Below are 18,008 nucleotides of genomic sequence, written 5' to 3' on the forward strand. Positions count from 1 at the left end.
GCAACTTTACAGATCTTCTTTATGCACCAAGAGCTTGTAACACTCCAAAGAGAAAGGAAAAATTGAAATCGCATCATATGACCCCTTTAATATGTTAAGAATGAATGGATAGATGCCTAGAAACTCAGGTGCCCCCATTTAAAGCAAAAAATTCATGTGGCCTAGATGAGAGTGAAAACTGGAAAATTTAGCCTGTAAATATATATATGGAATGGATTGCAGCTATTTGTTGTTACAGTATGTTGTAATGAACATATGAATGTTTTATTATTAAAAGCGGAAGCTAATATAATGCCACATGTCCAGTATAGGCTTTTAATCTGGTCATTATAGTAAAAGACTTTAGTAACTGGCTGACTGTAAAAAAAAAAAAAAAGCCTATTTTTTTTTTTTTGTCAGACTACATTTAAATTTTTTTTCCCCCTTCGCAACCAGTGACTCTCTATTATCATTGTCCATTCACTCATAAAAACTGATCCAGGATGAGGCAAACAAGTTTATCTGAAGAAATTCACCACTCACCTTCAGGTTGGCCATCATCTGTCAGGAAAAAAGAAAAACAGCTCCATGAAATTTCCTATATTTTAGGTAAGGAGGCTTTAAAACTGTCTAAAATAAATTGTCCCAAATAACAAAGTTGCTTGTGCTGCCTTTCTTTATAATAAATGCCACTTGATTTAATATTTTGTTATCTAATATAATGGCATTTTAACTCTGGATACTTTTTTAGGCCACTGTATAATTTGTATAAAGAACGATGAGTGCAGCTTTGTCTGTCTTTAAAGCATTCTGTTTTTTTTTAAACTGGGTGTCAGTGAGCAGTATTGTGTTAGTTGCGGTGCACATGTCTAGACATATAGCAAACAGTTTAAAGAGGCACATGTTGACACAGCGTTACAGTAAACCCAGCAGAGCATGATGAAAGTGCTCTTACAGACCCTAATGTGATTAGAGGAGTTAAACAAAAGCCTGACCAGATACATTTTTTTTTTAAAGAAATTAATACTTTTATTCTGGAAGGGATTCATTAAATTGATCAAGTGACAGTAAAGCCATTTATAATGTTACAAATAAATGCTGGTCTTTTGAAATCATGCAGAAATGATTTCACCTAAAAATATTAAGCAGCACAACTGTTTTTAACATTGATAATAACATTGATAAAAAAGAAATGGTTCTCGTGCAGCAAATCAGCATATTAGATTAAATTCTGAAGGATCATGTGACACTGAAGACTGGTGTAATGGCTGCTGAAAATTCAGCTTTACCATCACATGAATAAATTACATTTTAAAATATATTCAAATAGAAAACGGTTATTGTAAATAGTTATAATATTTCACAATATTACTGTTTTTACTGTATTTTTGATCAAATAAGTGTGGCTTTTGTAAGCATGAGACTTCTTTTAAAAACATTTAAAAATTCTTCCCAACCCCAAATTTTTGAACGGTGATGTATGTCCTGTAATCTCACACGTGTTTCCTTTAGAGTTTCAAAAGAGATCTCAACTATGTCTCAAACTGTGCTCGGAAATCTGCACTAAAAGTCAGACATTTCATTATCAACTCAAACTCAGCTATAACTCAAAACATTTCTCATCACATACTGCAGACACCAAATGATCTGTGTTTATACTGTATTTATGTCTGTATACTGGATTTATTTTTCTCTTTATACCTTCTAGGGAGGTTTAGGAGAAACATATGAGACCATGATGAAGTTGGGCCATTACTGAGAGCTCCATTAGGTCTCTTACAGAGCAACCTCTGAGCAACAAACCTTCCTCTACACTATACATAATGTAAATGTCAGCAGCTTTGTCTCGGCAACCCGCTCCTGTTGCCTTGGCACGGGCTGCTGTGAATTCTGTGAGGATGCCAACCTAGGCTGATCATGGCACAAAAGGATCTCTGTGAAGCGTTCCGAGTGCGACCGCTTCATTCCTGCCCCCTGCTGTCAGGAGCGCATGTGAGGAGGGCCAATGCGAACACCTGTGCGCTTCTCCTTGTTTAGCCTCTTGATATTTTTGACATCTCTCAGCTTTCAGCTCCCTCGTTTTGTTTGCTGTCTCTGTCAGTCCTTCTCTCCTTCACTGGGTGTTTTCTACAGTTCATTGTCACTCACTATAACCTCTGTTCTGTGTGTTCTGTAGCTTCATCCTGTCTTATGTTGCGTAATTTCCTTGGCCATCTTCATATGGAGTATAAAACTCCTGAAAAGTCTCCTGCAGAAGTCTTTATGATATATATTCAAAGCAATGCCATCTTGTCAACAGAAATACCTTATTTTTTCTGCAATGAAACCTTATCCAAAGCCCCTCTCGCTGTCTGACTCCAGCTGGTGAGGAGACATGCATGATAATTTATAATGATAATATATCAAACATGAAATACTTGAATTTATGAGACTTAGGACACAATTATATGGGACCTTCAGCAATGTAAAAAATACAAAATAAATTAGTTGATCCCCTCATCTGCTGGCAGGAATTTGATCACTAAAAATGATAACATTTGTAATAATAATAATAATTATTATTATTATTATTATTGTAATGATTCCCCCACTAAGCAGTATATAAATATGACAACTAATAATAATAATAATAAATCAAGATGTTTTTGCATATTAATTCATCTTTTGAGACACCAAATTTTATTATTACTTTTTAATTAATAATAATTATTTTACCTAATTATTTTATCTCTCTTATTTGATCTCTTTATCTTGTGCATGTCATAAGAAAAACTCTATAATAATAATAATAATTTAAACATTTTTAAATCTTGATGGAATTAGTCTTTTAAGGCACCTAATCTTATTTTTTCTTTTTTTGTCTTGTCAGTGCCGTGAGAAAAGCACTACATTAATGTAACTAATAATAATTATTAATATTAATCAATCAATTAATCATTCATCTTTTTTGCCTGAATTAGCCTTTTGAGACCCCTAACCTTTTTATCTCTCTTTTTTCTATCTTGTGGATGTTGTGAGAAAAGAATGTATAATAATAATAATAATTTAAAATCAAGATGTGTTTACCTGTTAATTAATCTTTTTAGAAACCTAATCTTATTTTATCTCTCTCTCTTTGTCTTGTGCATGATGCCACCCCACAGATCACGTCTTTTGGATCCCTCAGCTCAGATTTGGCACTGACGTGGGTCCTTCCACACATTAAAGAGCCATTTATGTCACGGTTGAGCTGGCTGGTGTGGCATTCTGGCCGTTTCGCGATCCCCCTGGCTCATCCAGCAATAACAACAATTTTGAAAGGTATTGTTTTACCCTCGCAGCGCAGCGCAACAGAATGCAGGTATGTTCAGCTGTCCCTACTGCTGCCGTGAGGACAGACAGGCTCATGTTGACCCCCCACACACCAACGGTTGTTACTAGCCGGCCCTCCAGCTTAATATAGATAGAATTCAAACCTCATTTATTAAAGAACATTTTCAGTTACATGCTTTTTGTCTGACAAGCGAATGCACTGCAGCTAACTTTTTATTGTCACGACCAACACAGACTAAAAAAGATTCATAATAGGTTCATAAAGATCGACAAAAAAGTGTATACAGCTTTTAGTTTGAAAATCAATCTTTTATGATAAAACTGTAAAAAAGTACTATTGTACGTGGAAGCCGTGCAAACTTTGCTGGCTCTGAGAACAACAGGCATCAGAAAGCAGATGACAGCTTGAATGTGTTATTTCTCTTGGTGTTGATTTATGAGTGATCTGACATGAAGGAACGACACTTTGACATCTTTGACTGAGAAAAAGTGAGAGTGAAATACGCAGGGTCCAAAATGAACACTCACACAAGTAAAAGTTGCCAGTTGGCTGGTAACTGTATAAGGAACCGCAACATAATACATGATAGTTAAAGTAATTGACGTGCATCATTAAAACGAATGACATACAGACCTTCTACAAATAAAACAGGAAAAATGTTTTGTAGGATACGTAAAATGTTATTTTCTCCAAACTATCATGGCAACACATAAGCGAAATATTTCTCACATTAAAACCACTATAATAACAATGAAACAACTATGCAACAATGTCTACATATACAGTATATATATATACAAACCTGAAAAGTTTTAATTGTATATACTTAATAAAGCATAATAACTCTAACTCTATTTTAATATAAAGCAATGCATAATTCATGACTGCAAATAAATATTTATTTATATATTTATTTACAATGGTGTGTGAATGGAGCTAAATTTGCTCCATTCACACTCCATTAGCTGGTGCAAAGTTAATTTTGGACTCTGGAAGTTCATTTTGGCCACCCCTTGTAATGTTGGGTGGGTTTGACATGGGGATTCTTTCACCTTTGACCTTATCTGTAAGTCAGTAGTCAAAGGCCAGCTAATTATCCTGATATGGCTCTAGAGATAGACTTTCACTGACTTAATACATCAAAAGTTTGTTTCCTTCCATTGTTGTTTTCCTGTGGGATGCTATTTGTGATGCTGGCCTATGTGGATATAGGTCATAACCTCCATCCTTTGATATTATTTATCGCAGAGATCAAAGTTCAAACAAACAAGGGCTCAGGATTCTCAGCATGATAGAGACATAAAGTCACTGGATGAAAGATAGGAATAACAGAGAGAAGAGAGAGAGAGAGAGAGAGAGAGAGCAATGGGGATTAAAAGTCTGCTCATTCTGAACTATTCCAGGGGTCTGGAATCCAGTTCCCGGGGGTCCAGCCCTGTTCATCCCTCATCCAGCCTTTTAAAGCAACCGCAACCGCCCCCCCCATCAGCTGTTCCCCCAAATTTATGAGAACAATCTTTTTTTTTCAAACAGACATGGTCACAAAGTCTAATACTCTCTCTTGAGGTTATTTATGGAAGGCATCTACTGTATATGGAATCCATCGTAATTAAATATTACAGTTGGCTTATCATCTCAAACTATGTTTTCATCTTTCAGAGTAACCAATTGTTTGTTACTTTTAAAAAAAAAAAGGACAGTTGCACTGCAAAATCATTTTCTTAATCGCAATTTTTGTCTTGTTAAAAACATTAAAACAAGGTAAATTTACTTGAGAAGCAAAATTGTAAGATATTATGATTTGTTTTCAGAGAATACATTTTTAATAAATGATTTTTCTCTCACCACATTGGCAAATTGTTTTTTTTTTTTTTTGTTTGTTTTAAACATCAATCTTAGTGAATTTCATTAGCTGTATGCTTAAAACATGTAAAATAATATCTTAATGTCTTATCCAGTTTTGTTTTCATGTACATTTATGTTGTTTTACAGGTGTTTTTCACCAAAAAAAAAGAAAATTCTGTAACATAAAAGATTATAATTTAAGGATTTTTTTTTGTCCATACAGTGGAAGTCAATGAGCACCAAAACTGATTTGATACCAATATTCTTCAACACTCAAACAGGTTTGCAACGACATGAAAGTGAGTAAATGATGACAGAATTATTATATTTTAGGTGAACTAATCCTTAAAGAATGTTTAGACGTTTTCACTGGAAAACAAGACAAAAATATTTTATGTATGTTTTGTTGATAGACAGATGTTTTCAGTCACCATAAGCATCTTTTCATTCATTTTTCAACCCACAAAAATCGTCACGATCTACCGGATGGCATTTACAATGGGTGTTGGGCGCATCTGCAAACCCTGTACCGAAATGGATCGCGCCACCTGCCTGTTTATGACCATGTTTATGAATATCATCAAAATAGCTTCCATAACATCAATCTCCCAAATCCCCCACAATCTGCATCATAATCCCCATTGTCGAGAAGTGGACGGATCCCATCCAGTGTGGATATGTTTAGAGGCCGATATTAAAATATGAGTCATCCTCAGAGGAAAGCCATAGCCTGACCAAAAATAAAATTTAAATGTCACTGGTGCTTGTCACGAATGATGAAATCTCAGAGCTGTTGTGCTCATGCATATGAGAGATCTGCTTTTATATACTATCCAATAAATTAAAGCCAGTCTTTCCCATTCAGTAATAATAATCATGATGCAATGTAAGTCAAAGAGCACACACAATATCGCATCCTCATACTTCAGTCAGCAGTGGAAGCTGATCTCTATATCATCACCCCTGAAATATTTGTCCATCTGAAGGCGTAGCATCCCCACCGGGCCATCAGCATTGCATCATCCATCAGAAATGCCTCTGGCACCACAGTAAAGCTGGGCTCCATGACTTGAAACCCAGCGCAGAGTAAGTCAGCACCATTCCATACCCAGAATCCCATATAGCTGAACTGACTCTGCGCTCCTAATCACCTTGACTATGCACCATCCATCATAGCAACAATAGGGCATTACAATAGTTGCTTTTTATAAAGTTGCCTGGATCACCTCATCATCCAGCACAATGTGAATTCCAAAGTCGCTCCTGATCATCCCTGAGCTTTTTATGTCTGCTTGAGTCATTTTGTCCTTCTCATGACTGTAGGGATGATGAAAACTTCTTCACCTGCTTCTGCTTCTACCAACCACCTTGACCTAACATATGTTATGTTTTATAAACTGTCAATTTCATCACATGCGACTCAAAATACAAAATTTTCTGCATTTTTTGCTTTCTTTCTATAATGCAACATTGTATACTATGTATGTTTGCCATATGCAGTTGAGAAAACTCTGCAAGGTGAAGTTAGTCCTAGTTGGTTCAAGCCTGTTCAGTTAAAAAACTTGACTCAGACTCAGATTAGAATGAAAAAAGTGAAACAAACCAGCAAAGCGAAGCTGCTAATTTGTTATCAGCATGTTTGTTAGTAATGCTGAGGTGATATCACTGATAATGTTGTACATCTTGATTTGGTCAAATTTGCCATCCTAAAACATTTCCTTTTGTTTCTTGATCAACAGATTCCCCACCAGACTATGTAATCTGTGGCATAGTGATGGACAGGATTGGTTCTCACCTTTCTTTGTGGGCTCAGGCATGTTGAGCCGTTCTCCGGTGGACCAGGCACCAGTTGAAGGGGTTCAGAGGTGAGTCTGGGCTGCCCAGTGTGTGTGGCAAGGGGTGTCCTTTAGCCAAGGGGTGTTATGATGGAGTAACGGAGGTGAGGAAAGCTTCACCAGAGAGTTTGGAAGTCAATGAGGATGAGGGCAACGCAGGAACGCGAAGGAGAAAGTAACAGATCTGGGGGTGATGAATAAATTGGGTTTATATAGCTCTCATCTTAGCCACTCCTCTCTGTGTTTGATAATAGAGCCCACAAAACATCCCTAACACCTCCCTCCCCTTCGCTCCTAAAGTCCTGGGATTAGATGCTCCTCACCAGCTGGAGTCAGACAGCGAGAGGGGCTTTGGATAACGTTGCATTGCAGAAAAAAAGAAGGTATTTCTGTTGACAAGATGGCATTGCTTTGAATATATATCACAAAGACTTCTGCAGGGTATTTTTATGCAGAATGCTTGACCCTTCAATCAAAATGTCAAATATAAAAATGGGCAACATTTGCAATGCGCTTATCTTTCATAATTTATAAAAAAAAAAATATATAGTCTAAAAGTAAAATATATTAATAAAATGTAATAATATATAAAAATGTATAGATAAAAAAATTGTACATTTTACAATGTATATATTTATAATTCATCAAAATATAATATAATATAACAAATAAAAATGTATAATAATAATAAAATGTAATAACATAAAAAGGTATAGAAATTTATAAAATGTATATATTTGTATAATAATTATGTTATGTTATGTTATGTTATGTTATGTTATGTTATGTTATGTTATGTTATGTTATATTATATTTAGTAATATGTGACCCTGGACCACAAAACCACTCATAAGGGTACATTTTTGAAATTGAGATTTATACATCATCTGAAAGTAATAAATAAGCTTTCCATTGATGTATGGTTTGTTAGGATAGGACAATATTTGGCCGAGATACAACTATTTGAATATCTGTAATCTGAGGATGCAAAAAAATCAAAATATTGAGAAAATCGCCTTTAAAGTTGTCCAGATGAAGTCATTAGCAATGCATGTTACTAATCAAAAAATAAGTTTTGATATATTTACGGTAGGAAATTTACAAAATATCTTCATATCCTAATGCTTTTTGGCATAAAAGAAAAATTGAACAAAATATTGAGAAAATCACCTTTAAAGTTGTCTAAATTAAGTTATTAGCAATGCATGTTACTAATCAAAAAATAAGTTTTGATATATTTACGGTAGGAAATTTACAAAATATCTTCATATCCTAATGCTTTTTGGCATAAAAGAAAAATTGATAATTTTGACCCATACAATGTATTGTTGGCTATTGCTACAAATATACCCGTGCTACTTATGACTGCTTTTGTGATCCAGGGTCACATATAATATATAATAAAAAGTAATAAATAATAAAAAATACAAAAATATAAAAATGTTTATACTTTTTTTAAATGTTATATTTTTTCATAAAACATTTTAAATAATATACTGCATATTTATCTATAAGTGTAAATATATGTACATATGCAAACTGCTCTTTAATACTTGGTCTTTATTCCTGCCAGTGAGGTGTTTTGTCGGTGGTTGATGTGTCAATGTGACTGATTTACTATAAAGCTTGGCAAGGCCCATGTCAAGGGCATTCACTATAGGCTGAATGAAAGAGATATTAGTAGGTGATGTTGTCATCCAGGGGTTCCCAGTGTCTAAGCTCCACCCTTTTGCTAGAAAGCCTCTGGGTGATATTTAGGGCTTAGTGAGAAAAATAGGAAACATTTACTTCACCCTTCAGCCAAGTGCCAGAGATCATTTTGATCTAATGTGGATGAGGGCCAAGGGCGGTGATCTGAACAACCAGGACTATAAATTCTGTTCAGATGCCTGAGCAATGCTTTTATTCTCTATAATTAGAATGCCAACCTGAACTCTGACATTTGACATAACTAGCATGGAAAGACGGTGGAAACATGGGATTGTTGCCATTGTCAAGACTCTAATTATCCTGTTAACACTATAATTCTCATTATAAATCAGGCCCTTCTTCTTGCAGACGTAACAGCAGTTTACACATTGAGGCCCCGAAGCTTTAATAATTTAAGTGAGCAATTACATGTAATTTATGATCATATATCTCAAATAAGAAAGAAAGATTTGAAATCCATTTGTTTGAAACTAACAGAGGTCAATGACATGATGCAAATTTTGTACAGATCTATTAAGTCTCAAGTCTCGTAAAATATCAAATAATTTGACATTTTTATGGCACAACATGTTAGTTTGTGGTAAAATGTAAGATGTTGTGTAACTAAATGATATTTATATAATGAATAATCAATGATATTTATTAAAAATACGTTTTACCTTTACATTAAAAACTGAACATTAATGTGTAATGTATGTCAGGGTGTAATAAAAATATCTATTTACTTAATGGTTGCAACACATGACAGTTGACCCAATGTCTTTTATTTTAATTGTCAATGATGACATGGTTATGCCAAAGATTATGTCAGCTTCTCCGAGGGTCATATGAATGACGCTAAGTAGTAGTAGATGGTTCTAATGCTCCTGTAACATATATTATGTATTAAGCCAGGACTCTTCTTTAGTAATTTCATGCTGTTCTTGTTCTGAAAGACTCTAAGACAGGAATTAGTCAGCAGTCATTCAATCCATAGCTGAGCTGCACTTGCCGTTAAAGAAACCTTTGTTTAGAATGGGATTTCTCACAAGTATGTGGTCCCATTAGCAAAATTAATTTGAAATTACTTTTTTAGTTGGCAATGTGCGATGTACAGTAAGTAGGTTATGAATGACATGCCATACTCTTGCATAACAAACCATCTTGACTGACTAAGTGGATTTTAAAGGGATAATTCACCCTAAAATGAAAATCGTGTCATACTCACTCTCAAGCTGTTCCAAACCTATATGAGTTTCTGTCTTCTGTTGAACATAAAATTAGATATTTTGAAGAATGTTTGGAACCAAACAGTTGACGGAAGTCAATGGCTGCCGTCAACTGTTTGGCGGAAACTAACAGAGGTTTGCAACAACTTAAGTGTGAGCAAATGACAACAGAATTTTTATTTTTGGGTGAACTATCCCTTTAAGCATGATTTTTGGCTTTTATTGGTATCAGACCCTCCAAACGAGGGGCCCATTTATAACCCTGTGTGTACTGCTCTAAAGGCAGGGTGCAGGGGAACTGTCATGTGGGCCTGCCACAAAGTACACATAAAACCATTTGGACCAGACTGATGGTTAAAGGTTCATGACGCCCATGGGGATTTAGCTCTCACGGTCACCATAAAAAGCTCAGGTTAGAGAGTCAGAGTGGCACCTGCTTGCACTAATGCACACACACACACACACACACACATGGGAACCTAAACAAAGGAGAACAGATATCCCCTCAGAATTTCAACATCTCATTAAGATTCAGTGCGTTCAGAATGGAGCAGGCAGTGCTTTAGATGTAGTGATCTAGCATGGGAAGCATGAATACTTGCTGCAGAAATAGATTCCACTCCTCCCTGTGAATAAAACTCTGTGGGACTATATAGGGAGAGAAACACCATCTCAGAATCGCACAATACCATGTGTGAGGAGTACCCTGTGGCCAGTCAGTCAGTCAGTCAGAGAGACCAAACCAAGAATCTGTCTTTTAGTAGAGTGTTGTCAATAGCTCTGGGGCCAACTTCAGTATCCACAATGATGCCAGTAAAGAGATCAGCCTCAACAGCTGCTTACAGTGGCTCCAAAAAGCATTCAAACACTTAAGCCATGCTTAAAAATGAATGCATTTTATTGCAGCATGTAACAAAATCTCAAAGCAAGTGGCATTTATTGTAAAGAAAGACAGCATATGCACATTTAGCGTTTCACGAAAAGAAGTTTGTTTGGTTTTAAATGGTAAAATAATTGTGCTCAAAATGTTTGGCTTCATGCATTCACTAAAATATGCTAATTGCAAAAGTGGATCAGAAAAGTGAAGCAATTTCTGAGAAAAGCAAAGCATAATTTGTTTGTGGATGCCACTTGATTTGAGATTTTGATACGCCATTCAATGATAATTATACATTTTTAACCATTACCCAGGTTTCCAAATACATTTTGTGAGTCAAACTAAAACGAACTATTAAAAATAATTTTCTTTAATTGAAATAGAGCTGAAAAATATAAATATTATATGAAAAACCTTAACTTGAAAAAAAAAATTTAAACGAAAACTACAAATGTTCCATTGGCAACTAACTGAAATAAAACAAGTTGAAGTTGAAGTACTAAAAATAATAATCATTTCTAAAAATGTAAATTGAAGCTAAATATACTAATACAAAAGTTAAAATCGCATAAATTTGCATTAAACTAAAACTAAAACTGAAAATATGAAAATAGAAGCTAATTCATATAATGGTAAATAGTATAATAGTATATAAATAATACTAAAACATTGATTTGCACTTTAACTCTGTAAAGACAAAAAAATAGAGATGTTAGAAATCACAATGCAATTTGTAATGTTTAACATCAGCTTTTTGCCATTAAGTTGTTAACAATTATGTTGTTGTCCAGAAAAAAAAGCACAACTGTAATGAACAACAATCGGCAAGTGAGAATATCAAAATAAAAGCTGTGTAGCAGCTTTGCCACCTACTGGGAACAAATGAGCAGTGCGGGATGAAGATGTTTAGTCTGTGTTTATTTGTTTTGGCTCTTTTCAAATGCCAGTTGAAAAAACTGATAAAGAAACTGAAAAAAATATATATAAAGAAGTAGGTTTACTATATATGCATTTTTTTATTTATTTATAAAAGACATGTTTTTAAAAGACATACTATTTTAAATGCATCATGATATGCAAAGAACAGCAAAAAGTAAATTATTTAGGTAAGATTCTGCTATACAAAACACCACAGTTCATCACCTTCATCGAGCAAGAAAAATAGAAACTAATTTTACCCTCCTCCTATTACCAAGGCAATTAAGATCTCATGAGAGTAACAAATAATGACCGTAACACACTTGAGACAATCATTGAGCTCTCATTTCGATCCACATGCTGCTTTCTTTACACCAGGTTGGCTCTGTAAAGTAGAGAGGGTTGCTAAACTAAACTGATAAGTCAGTTTCTTTTTCACTTTAATGATCTCCCCTGAGCGGGCGTAATTTCGCAGGGCACGGGACATTTTCTGGTAGGTCATGGGCATCCGGTTGCCCTTCCTCTGGCCCCATAGCTCAGCCACACGCTCCTTGTTCCTGGCAGAAAAGCGGAAGACGCCTGCCAAAGCGGGCACCCAGGACACACAGTGGGCCATGCCTGGGTCCTCCAGCATCTCGAACAGGAAGTGGAAAAGACGTAGCTTTTTCCCTGCAATCATAGAGATGACTGCGGTCAAACGGCGTTCAAGTGTGTAGGCAAAGGCCTATGGAAACTATTTCCCATAAAAACAGGCTTGTATTATGATAGGCGTAATTAAGATAAGCATCTCTAAAACATCAATGGTGTACAAGACCAGAGAAAATGAGGGAGAACTGAGATTCTATTTGGCAGTTATGGGTAGGACGGGCCGCTCCCGTGCTGCAGTTCCTCTAGGTTATTCCTCACCTTCGAGATATAATCAGAATTCATCAGAATAAACCACAAAAGCAGAACTGACCTTTCTCTGCAGGTGTAATGCTGGGCAATGACTCGGCACACTTTTCAGGTGTTGTATTCAGAGTTAAAGGTCTCTCTGGTCCGTTTAGGGCGTTTAACACTTGCCCGTCGGGTGCATTGTGAAGGACCGCTGACTGATCGACAGCGTTGCTGTTGCAATTCATTCCACAGTCTATATATGAGTCAGATCCGTTTGCTTTGGCTAGAGATCCCATGACCTATTGATTTGACAAAAAAAACTTGGTTTTAAAATAGAAAAGAACTGGTGCAAGAATGATACAAAGTGTTGAACTGAATGGTTTACCTGCTGAGCTGCAGGTGCAGGAGGCTGCAGCTGGGACTTTTCTTTTTCTAATACATTGTTAGAATGTTCTCCAGCAGGTAGCTTCTCTCTAGATATGTCCACATCTTCACTGGTTGACATGACAGAAAGATCCCTTGCTGCCAGTGCATTACAAAACCAGTTTAGTGATGATAAACAGACTGATCATTTCAGTGTTTTTTTTAATCCGTGCAGTAAAAGTCAATGGGGTCCATTGCGGGGTTTTTTTTTTTTTTTGGACACTATTCCCTTGTGAAAAAGACATACACAAAAGTATGCATACTTTTAAAAAGAGAACTGATCATTAATAATATACTTTAAAGGAATATACTTAAGTGTGAGCTGAAAGTAAGTTTTCAGACAATCGCATGTTGCATTTACATTAAACTGTATTATCATTTAAATTCATTTTAAATGCAATTAACCAAACTTTAGAGTGATTTTTTGACCCACTTAAGTACACCTTTATATGTTCATTTATAATATAATTTCATAATTATATTATATATTATATTGTCTTTTTGAAATATGTTTTCTTAAAAGTGTACTAACAAGCATTTATAGTCAACTAAAATATACGTTAATGTAATTTCTATTGAAACTTGTATGCCATGTATTTAAATACATTTGTAATTACTCATTTGTAATAAGGAAGTTGCGATTTAATACATTTAAAATATATTAACTGCATTATATTAGTAAATAATACTGTATAAATAATAAATTATAATGTAATATCGAATAACACACTGCAGTAAAAAATGAAATCAAATACTTTACTTGTGCTTTCCTATGTTAGTCAACACACCAAAATACGTGTGCTTATACACTTTTAAGATTTGAACAAGTATACACTACACTACAAGTGCACATTCAATACAATGAAGCACACCTGATTTTGGGTTGACTTTCATTGCACTGACAAAAAGAGTTGAAAAAAATCTGTGTTCCACAGAAGAAATTAAATTATAGTTTTGAACGTGAAGGTGCATTGAAAAAAAATGTTCACAAATTATACAAAGAAACTGCAAGTAACGCATGGCATTTGGAAGTAGAAAAATAATTCATATATATATATATATACAGTCTGATATTCCTGCGGACTGTTCTGGTAAGAAGAAACAACTATTTTTTAACTTGTACACAACAGTGGCCACTAAAAAGTGTTTGGTTTGCTCTAGTATAATGACACTGATACATTTTGAATTGCCCAAATATGTTTTGGGGCCACTGTAGAATAAATACTAAAAATCAAAACTGTAAAATGGATCAATTCTTACCATGTTAGTGTTCTTACTCTTGGTATTGCTGTTTCAGATGTCGTTGTATTAATGAATAACCAATCATTTAAGAAAAGAAGAATTTGTTACTATTAGTGTGTTTTCCACAAAACTCTGTCTCGCCGAAAAGGTGCAGACCTCTTTTTATCAATAGCAAGGGGCTGTGGGAGTGAACAGGCCTTTCTCAAATGATCTACGACCGTACATAAATAACCAACCATTTTTTGACCCCAAACCACAGTTTCTGTCGGCCCAAACATACACACCCTGATCTCGGTCTAACACACATCTCTAGCATCCACCTTTATGGAACCAGTAACCACATCCTCTTCACTCTTACAGATAACAACCACAGCCACCTAACAATGAAACGCAGGCTCCGCATAAAAAACACATTCATCGGTGCTCAAATGATCAAGAACAGAAGAATATGAAAAGCAACATAGATGAGAGAAATGCAATGTTTAAAACTTCAATCATAAAACAGCACAGTTGTTATGAGACCACTGTTTATTGTCCAGTATGAAAATTATACAGCAGCACCACATAAGAGTTTGATTGCTATCTTACAAAGAGGAAGGTGATTTGAGATCGGTTTGTAATATGACACAGAAAGCAGTCACAAACAATCTTCTCTCTGTGAAATTAGATAAGCTTGGCCCAATGCATTTGCAAAGAAATCAGCGCAAACGTTTATACAGCGGTTTCAAGCGTATGTGTTTTACAATGGAGAGTTTAACAAACAAATTGATTGGGATTCTCAAGACAGGAAACTTTATTTGCGTGACAAAACAAATGATCTTATGTAAACAAGTTGAGAAAAGTAGATAAATACGAAGACAGACTGTTATAACAAACAGTAGAGTGATCCCAAAAAGTAGATATAAGACACTTGTATAATAATAATGTTATTTAATTGCATACAAAATATTTCATGAACCATTTTTTCTTATATTTTAATTATTTAAAATCTTTTGATGAAATGTTTTGCTTAACAAAGTGCTCGCTCTGCTGTCATTTTAAAAGAAGTGTTATTTGGTTTGATATTTTTTAATGCAATAATTAATATATTTTGAGTGTCCAAATACTTTTTAGGGCTGCTGTACATACACTGCGGTTCAAAAGTTTGGGGTCCTTTTTTTTTTTTTTTTTTTTTAAAGTCTCTTATGCTCATCAAGGTTGCATTCATTTGATCCAAAAAAAAAAAAAGTAAGATTGTAAAATATTATTTCAATTTAAAATGTAAAATACCTGTTTTCTGTTTTTCTGTTTTAATACATTTTCAATTGTAATTTATTCCTGCAATGTCAATGCTGAATTTTAGCAGGATTTTTAGTGATACTTTTAAAAATGATTTATTTGATATAGAATCTTTGCTGTCACTTTTGATCAATTAAATGCATCCTCACTGATAGAAGTATTCATTTCTTAAAAAAAAAAAAATCTTACTGACTACAAACTTTTACCCAGTATAACATCCTATTTACATGCATCCACTGATTTCTAATGCACTGTAGGTAATTTTGTACTATGTCAAAGTTTATTTGAAAGAATCTCAGAATTCATGGCATGACAGGAATGGGCTCTTTTGACAATCACTGAGCTGAAACGCCAATTTTGGGGTCCTCATGCATTGTCAGTACAGTAGCAAGATCGTACTCGGCCTGGTAAGAGTATTGGCCGTACCAGTAATGACAGTCTGGTAGAGGAGAGCTGTAGTAGACGTGCTCAGCAGAGCCTTGCTGATGAAGGGCCATGTCTCTGGACGAAGGGCCCGAGCTGTAGCCTGACAGTGAGCTCAATCGCTGCAGTATAGCTGGGTTAAACTGATAGGTGAGCTTGCGACGCACTTTCACAATCTCACCCGTGCGGCTGTAGTTGCGGAGAGCGCGTGCCATTTTCTGGTAGGTCATGGTCTTGCGGTTGCCCTTGCGCTGACCCCAGCATTCGGCCAGTTTTTCTTTATTTTTCGAGATGAAGTGGAAGATGCCGCTCCCTCGGTCCGTCCATTGGATGGAGTCGCCCATGTTGTCGTCGTGAAGAGCCTCGTGCAAATATTCATATAAGCGTAACTTCTTACGACCTAATGAGGAAGAGGAACACACGATGCATTCAGCACTTCTGTATTATGAAGAACTCAACTTTGTTGAAAACTGTGAACCGTGAAAAAGCTGAACAGTCAGTTTTAGGAGTATGTTAATGTCTACTTTTATTAATTGGGTTATTATTTCTGAAAAAACGTGATTTTGCTTATGCAGTACAGGTATTACTACAGGTATGTGCACTTAGAGAGAAAAATCCAAAACATTCTTTTAACGTTAGCACATACTATCCCACATATTGAATTATTAAATTTTCAAACACACAGAAACCTGATAATGTTGTACCTTTTCCGTGGCGCTGTGGTAAATTCGAGTAAAACACTGAAGGCTCAGCAGAACACAATGGCCCTAGAGACACATCTGGCACAATGTGAGACCATGACTGCAGATACAGAGAGACAAAACATGAGTAAAATATCACGGTATAACCACTGAAACAATTCAAGTGACAAATTAAATGAGTTGTAAACCTACTGAGGATTCATTCCAGTCATACATCGGTCCTGGAGGCTCAAAATGAGGTGTGAACTGATAGTATGAGATGGCATGTCTCACAGAGGACTGTTGACTTTCCAGATTCTCATAGTATTTATTTTCTGAAAGAGACAATTAGAAGAGAATGAATAATAATAAGGATGATAATTTATACTTAATACTACTGCATAATATATTTAATTTTTTTTCTACATTCATATTAATATTATATATTATGGTACCATTGTCACAGTGTCGTATCTGAGAGTGACGCTGAATTACATCAATGGCATCCTGAAAATCTTGATTGATGTCATTTTCAAGAGATCCCTGCAAGAAAGCAAGAAAAAAAAAATAGGCATGAATTTGAATTTTGTACATATTTGTGAAATAATGATTGTATTAGAGCTGTCTTGTTTCTCATCAAAATCTTATAAATGTAGAAAGTTTATTAAATATGTGCCTGTGGTTGCTAATAAATAAATAATAAAATAAACCATGCATATAATATAATATAACATAATATAATATAATATACATTTCTGAAACAATTAATGGTTTATCAAGTTTCAAATAATCAAGCAAATAAATACTACATAAAACAATGCATGCTACATGTACATGCTTGAGTCAAAAAAAACTCACCATTCTGGCCTTGGAAAACCTAATTCTGCATCTATGTAGAGCTCGACTGTGTTCAACTGGAAATGTCCTCTATGTCTCAGTGATTATATGTAGACAGATATATTGTAGAACGACTACTGTTTTACTGGCCAACTTAGCAATGCGGCCTGTTATATACATGGGTCCATTTAAATGTGCCACGTCAACATAACATGGAGCTGTCAGTGATACTCTACTTCTCTTTTTGGAAATGAAGACCAGGTAGGACTTATAGTCCCTCTATTCTATAATCTCCATATCTCCATCCATGAAAAGAGAGAGAGAGAGGGACTAACCACTAGTTTATCCAGGATTCCTTCTCCTTTGTGAAAACATTTGCATTTCTGGTCAGAAGCTGTCAACGGCACTTTAGTTTATTGGTCCTGTAAAAATGTGTTGAGAAGCACCAAACAATAACCAATCTGATAATCACAGCAAGAGAAAAGCTGCAGAATGCTGAGAAATTTCATCTGAGGTGGGACGCTGAAGTGTGACAGAAAACTTTATTTTGGGGGGGGGGGGGGG

The 18,008-nt window shown here is 35.2% G+C and overlaps 3 protein-coding genes across 13 annotated transcripts in view; all 3 read right to left on the reverse strand.

Moving 5' to 3' along the window:
- The window catches only part of LOC107695883 (myosin-binding protein C, slow-type-like), a 42,449-nt gene extending 35,256 nt beyond the window's left edge, over positions 1-7,193 (reverse strand). For 3 of the 11 annotated variants that reach the window (XM_016495966.1, XM_016495967.1, XM_016495969.1), the window contains exons 1-2: positions 6,933-7,192; positions 523-540 (exon numbers count right to left, since the gene is read on the reverse strand). In XM_016495966.1, coding sequence (XP_016351452.1) covers positions 523-540; positions 6,933-6,954 — 40 coding nt within the window. In that variant the 5' untranslated portion in view covers positions 6,955-7,192. Of the gene's footprint in view, positions 1-522; positions 541-6,932 lie in introns of all 11 variants that reach the window. The other 8 variants (XM_016495965.1, XM_016495964.1, XM_016495972.1 and 5 more) reach the window with 6 other exon arrangements.
- A 4,734-nt stretch (positions 7,194-11,927) lies between these two features.
- LOC107695852 (transcription factor PU.1-like) lies at positions 11,928-13,066 on the reverse strand. Its single transcript, XM_016495933.1, has 3 exons — positions 12,947-13,066; positions 12,644-12,860; positions 11,928-12,354 (listed from the first exon to the last, which is right to left on the reverse strand). The coding sequence occupies exons 1-3, from the start codon at positions 13,064-13,066 to the stop codon at positions 12,029-12,031; spliced, it is 663 nt and encodes a 220-aa protein (XP_016351419.1). The 3' UTR covers positions 11,928-12,028.
- A 2,773-nt stretch (positions 13,067-15,839) lies between these two features.
- LOC107695854 (transcription factor Spi-C-like) lies at positions 15,840-17,624 on the reverse strand. The gene is made up of 5 exons (XM_016495934.1): positions 17,595-17,624; positions 17,063-17,150; positions 16,821-16,942; positions 16,632-16,728; positions 15,840-16,327 (listed from the first exon to the last, which is right to left on the reverse strand). The coding sequence occupies exons 1-5, from the start codon at positions 17,622-17,624 to the stop codon at positions 15,840-15,842; spliced, it is 825 nt and encodes a 274-aa protein (XP_016351420.1).
- Between the last annotated feature and the right edge of the window lie 384 nt (positions 17,625-18,008).

The sequence above is a fragment of the Sinocyclocheilus anshuiensis genome, unplaced genomic scaffold (assembly GCF_001515605.1).
Source record: "Sinocyclocheilus anshuiensis isolate Anshui unplaced genomic scaffold, SAMN03320099.WGS_v1.1 scaffold538, whole genome shotgun sequence".
Taxonomy (NCBI): domain Eukaryota; kingdom Metazoa; phylum Chordata; class Actinopteri; order Cypriniformes; family Cyprinidae; genus Sinocyclocheilus; species Sinocyclocheilus anshuiensis.

Excerpts from the sequence above, each read along its gene's own strand:
- LOC107695852 (XM_016495933.1), bottom strand. The coding sequence starts at position 13,066 with ATGTCAACCAGTGAAGATGTGGACATATCTAGAGAGAAGCTACCTGCT. Across the intron at positions 12,861-12,946 it reads CTGCACCTGCAGCTCAGCAG|GTCATGGGATCTCTAGCCAA; the intron begins GTAAACCATTCA and ends TCAAATCAATAG. Across the intron at positions 12,355-12,643 it reads CATTACACCTGCAGAGAAAG|GGAAAAAGCTACGTCTTTTC; the intron begins GTCAGTTCTGCT and ends CTATGATTGCAG.
- LOC107695854 (XM_016495934.1), bottom strand. The coding sequence starts at position 17,624 with ATGTATATAACAGGCCGCATTGCTAAGTTG. Across the intron at positions 17,151-17,594 it reads CAGGCCGCATTGCTAAGTTG|GGATCTCTTGAAAATGACAT; the intron begins GCCAGTAAAACA and ends GCTTTCTTGCAG. Across the intron at positions 16,943-17,062 it reads GATACGACACTGTGACAATG|AAAATAAATACTATGAGAAT; the intron begins GTACCATAATAT and ends TGTCTCTTTCAG.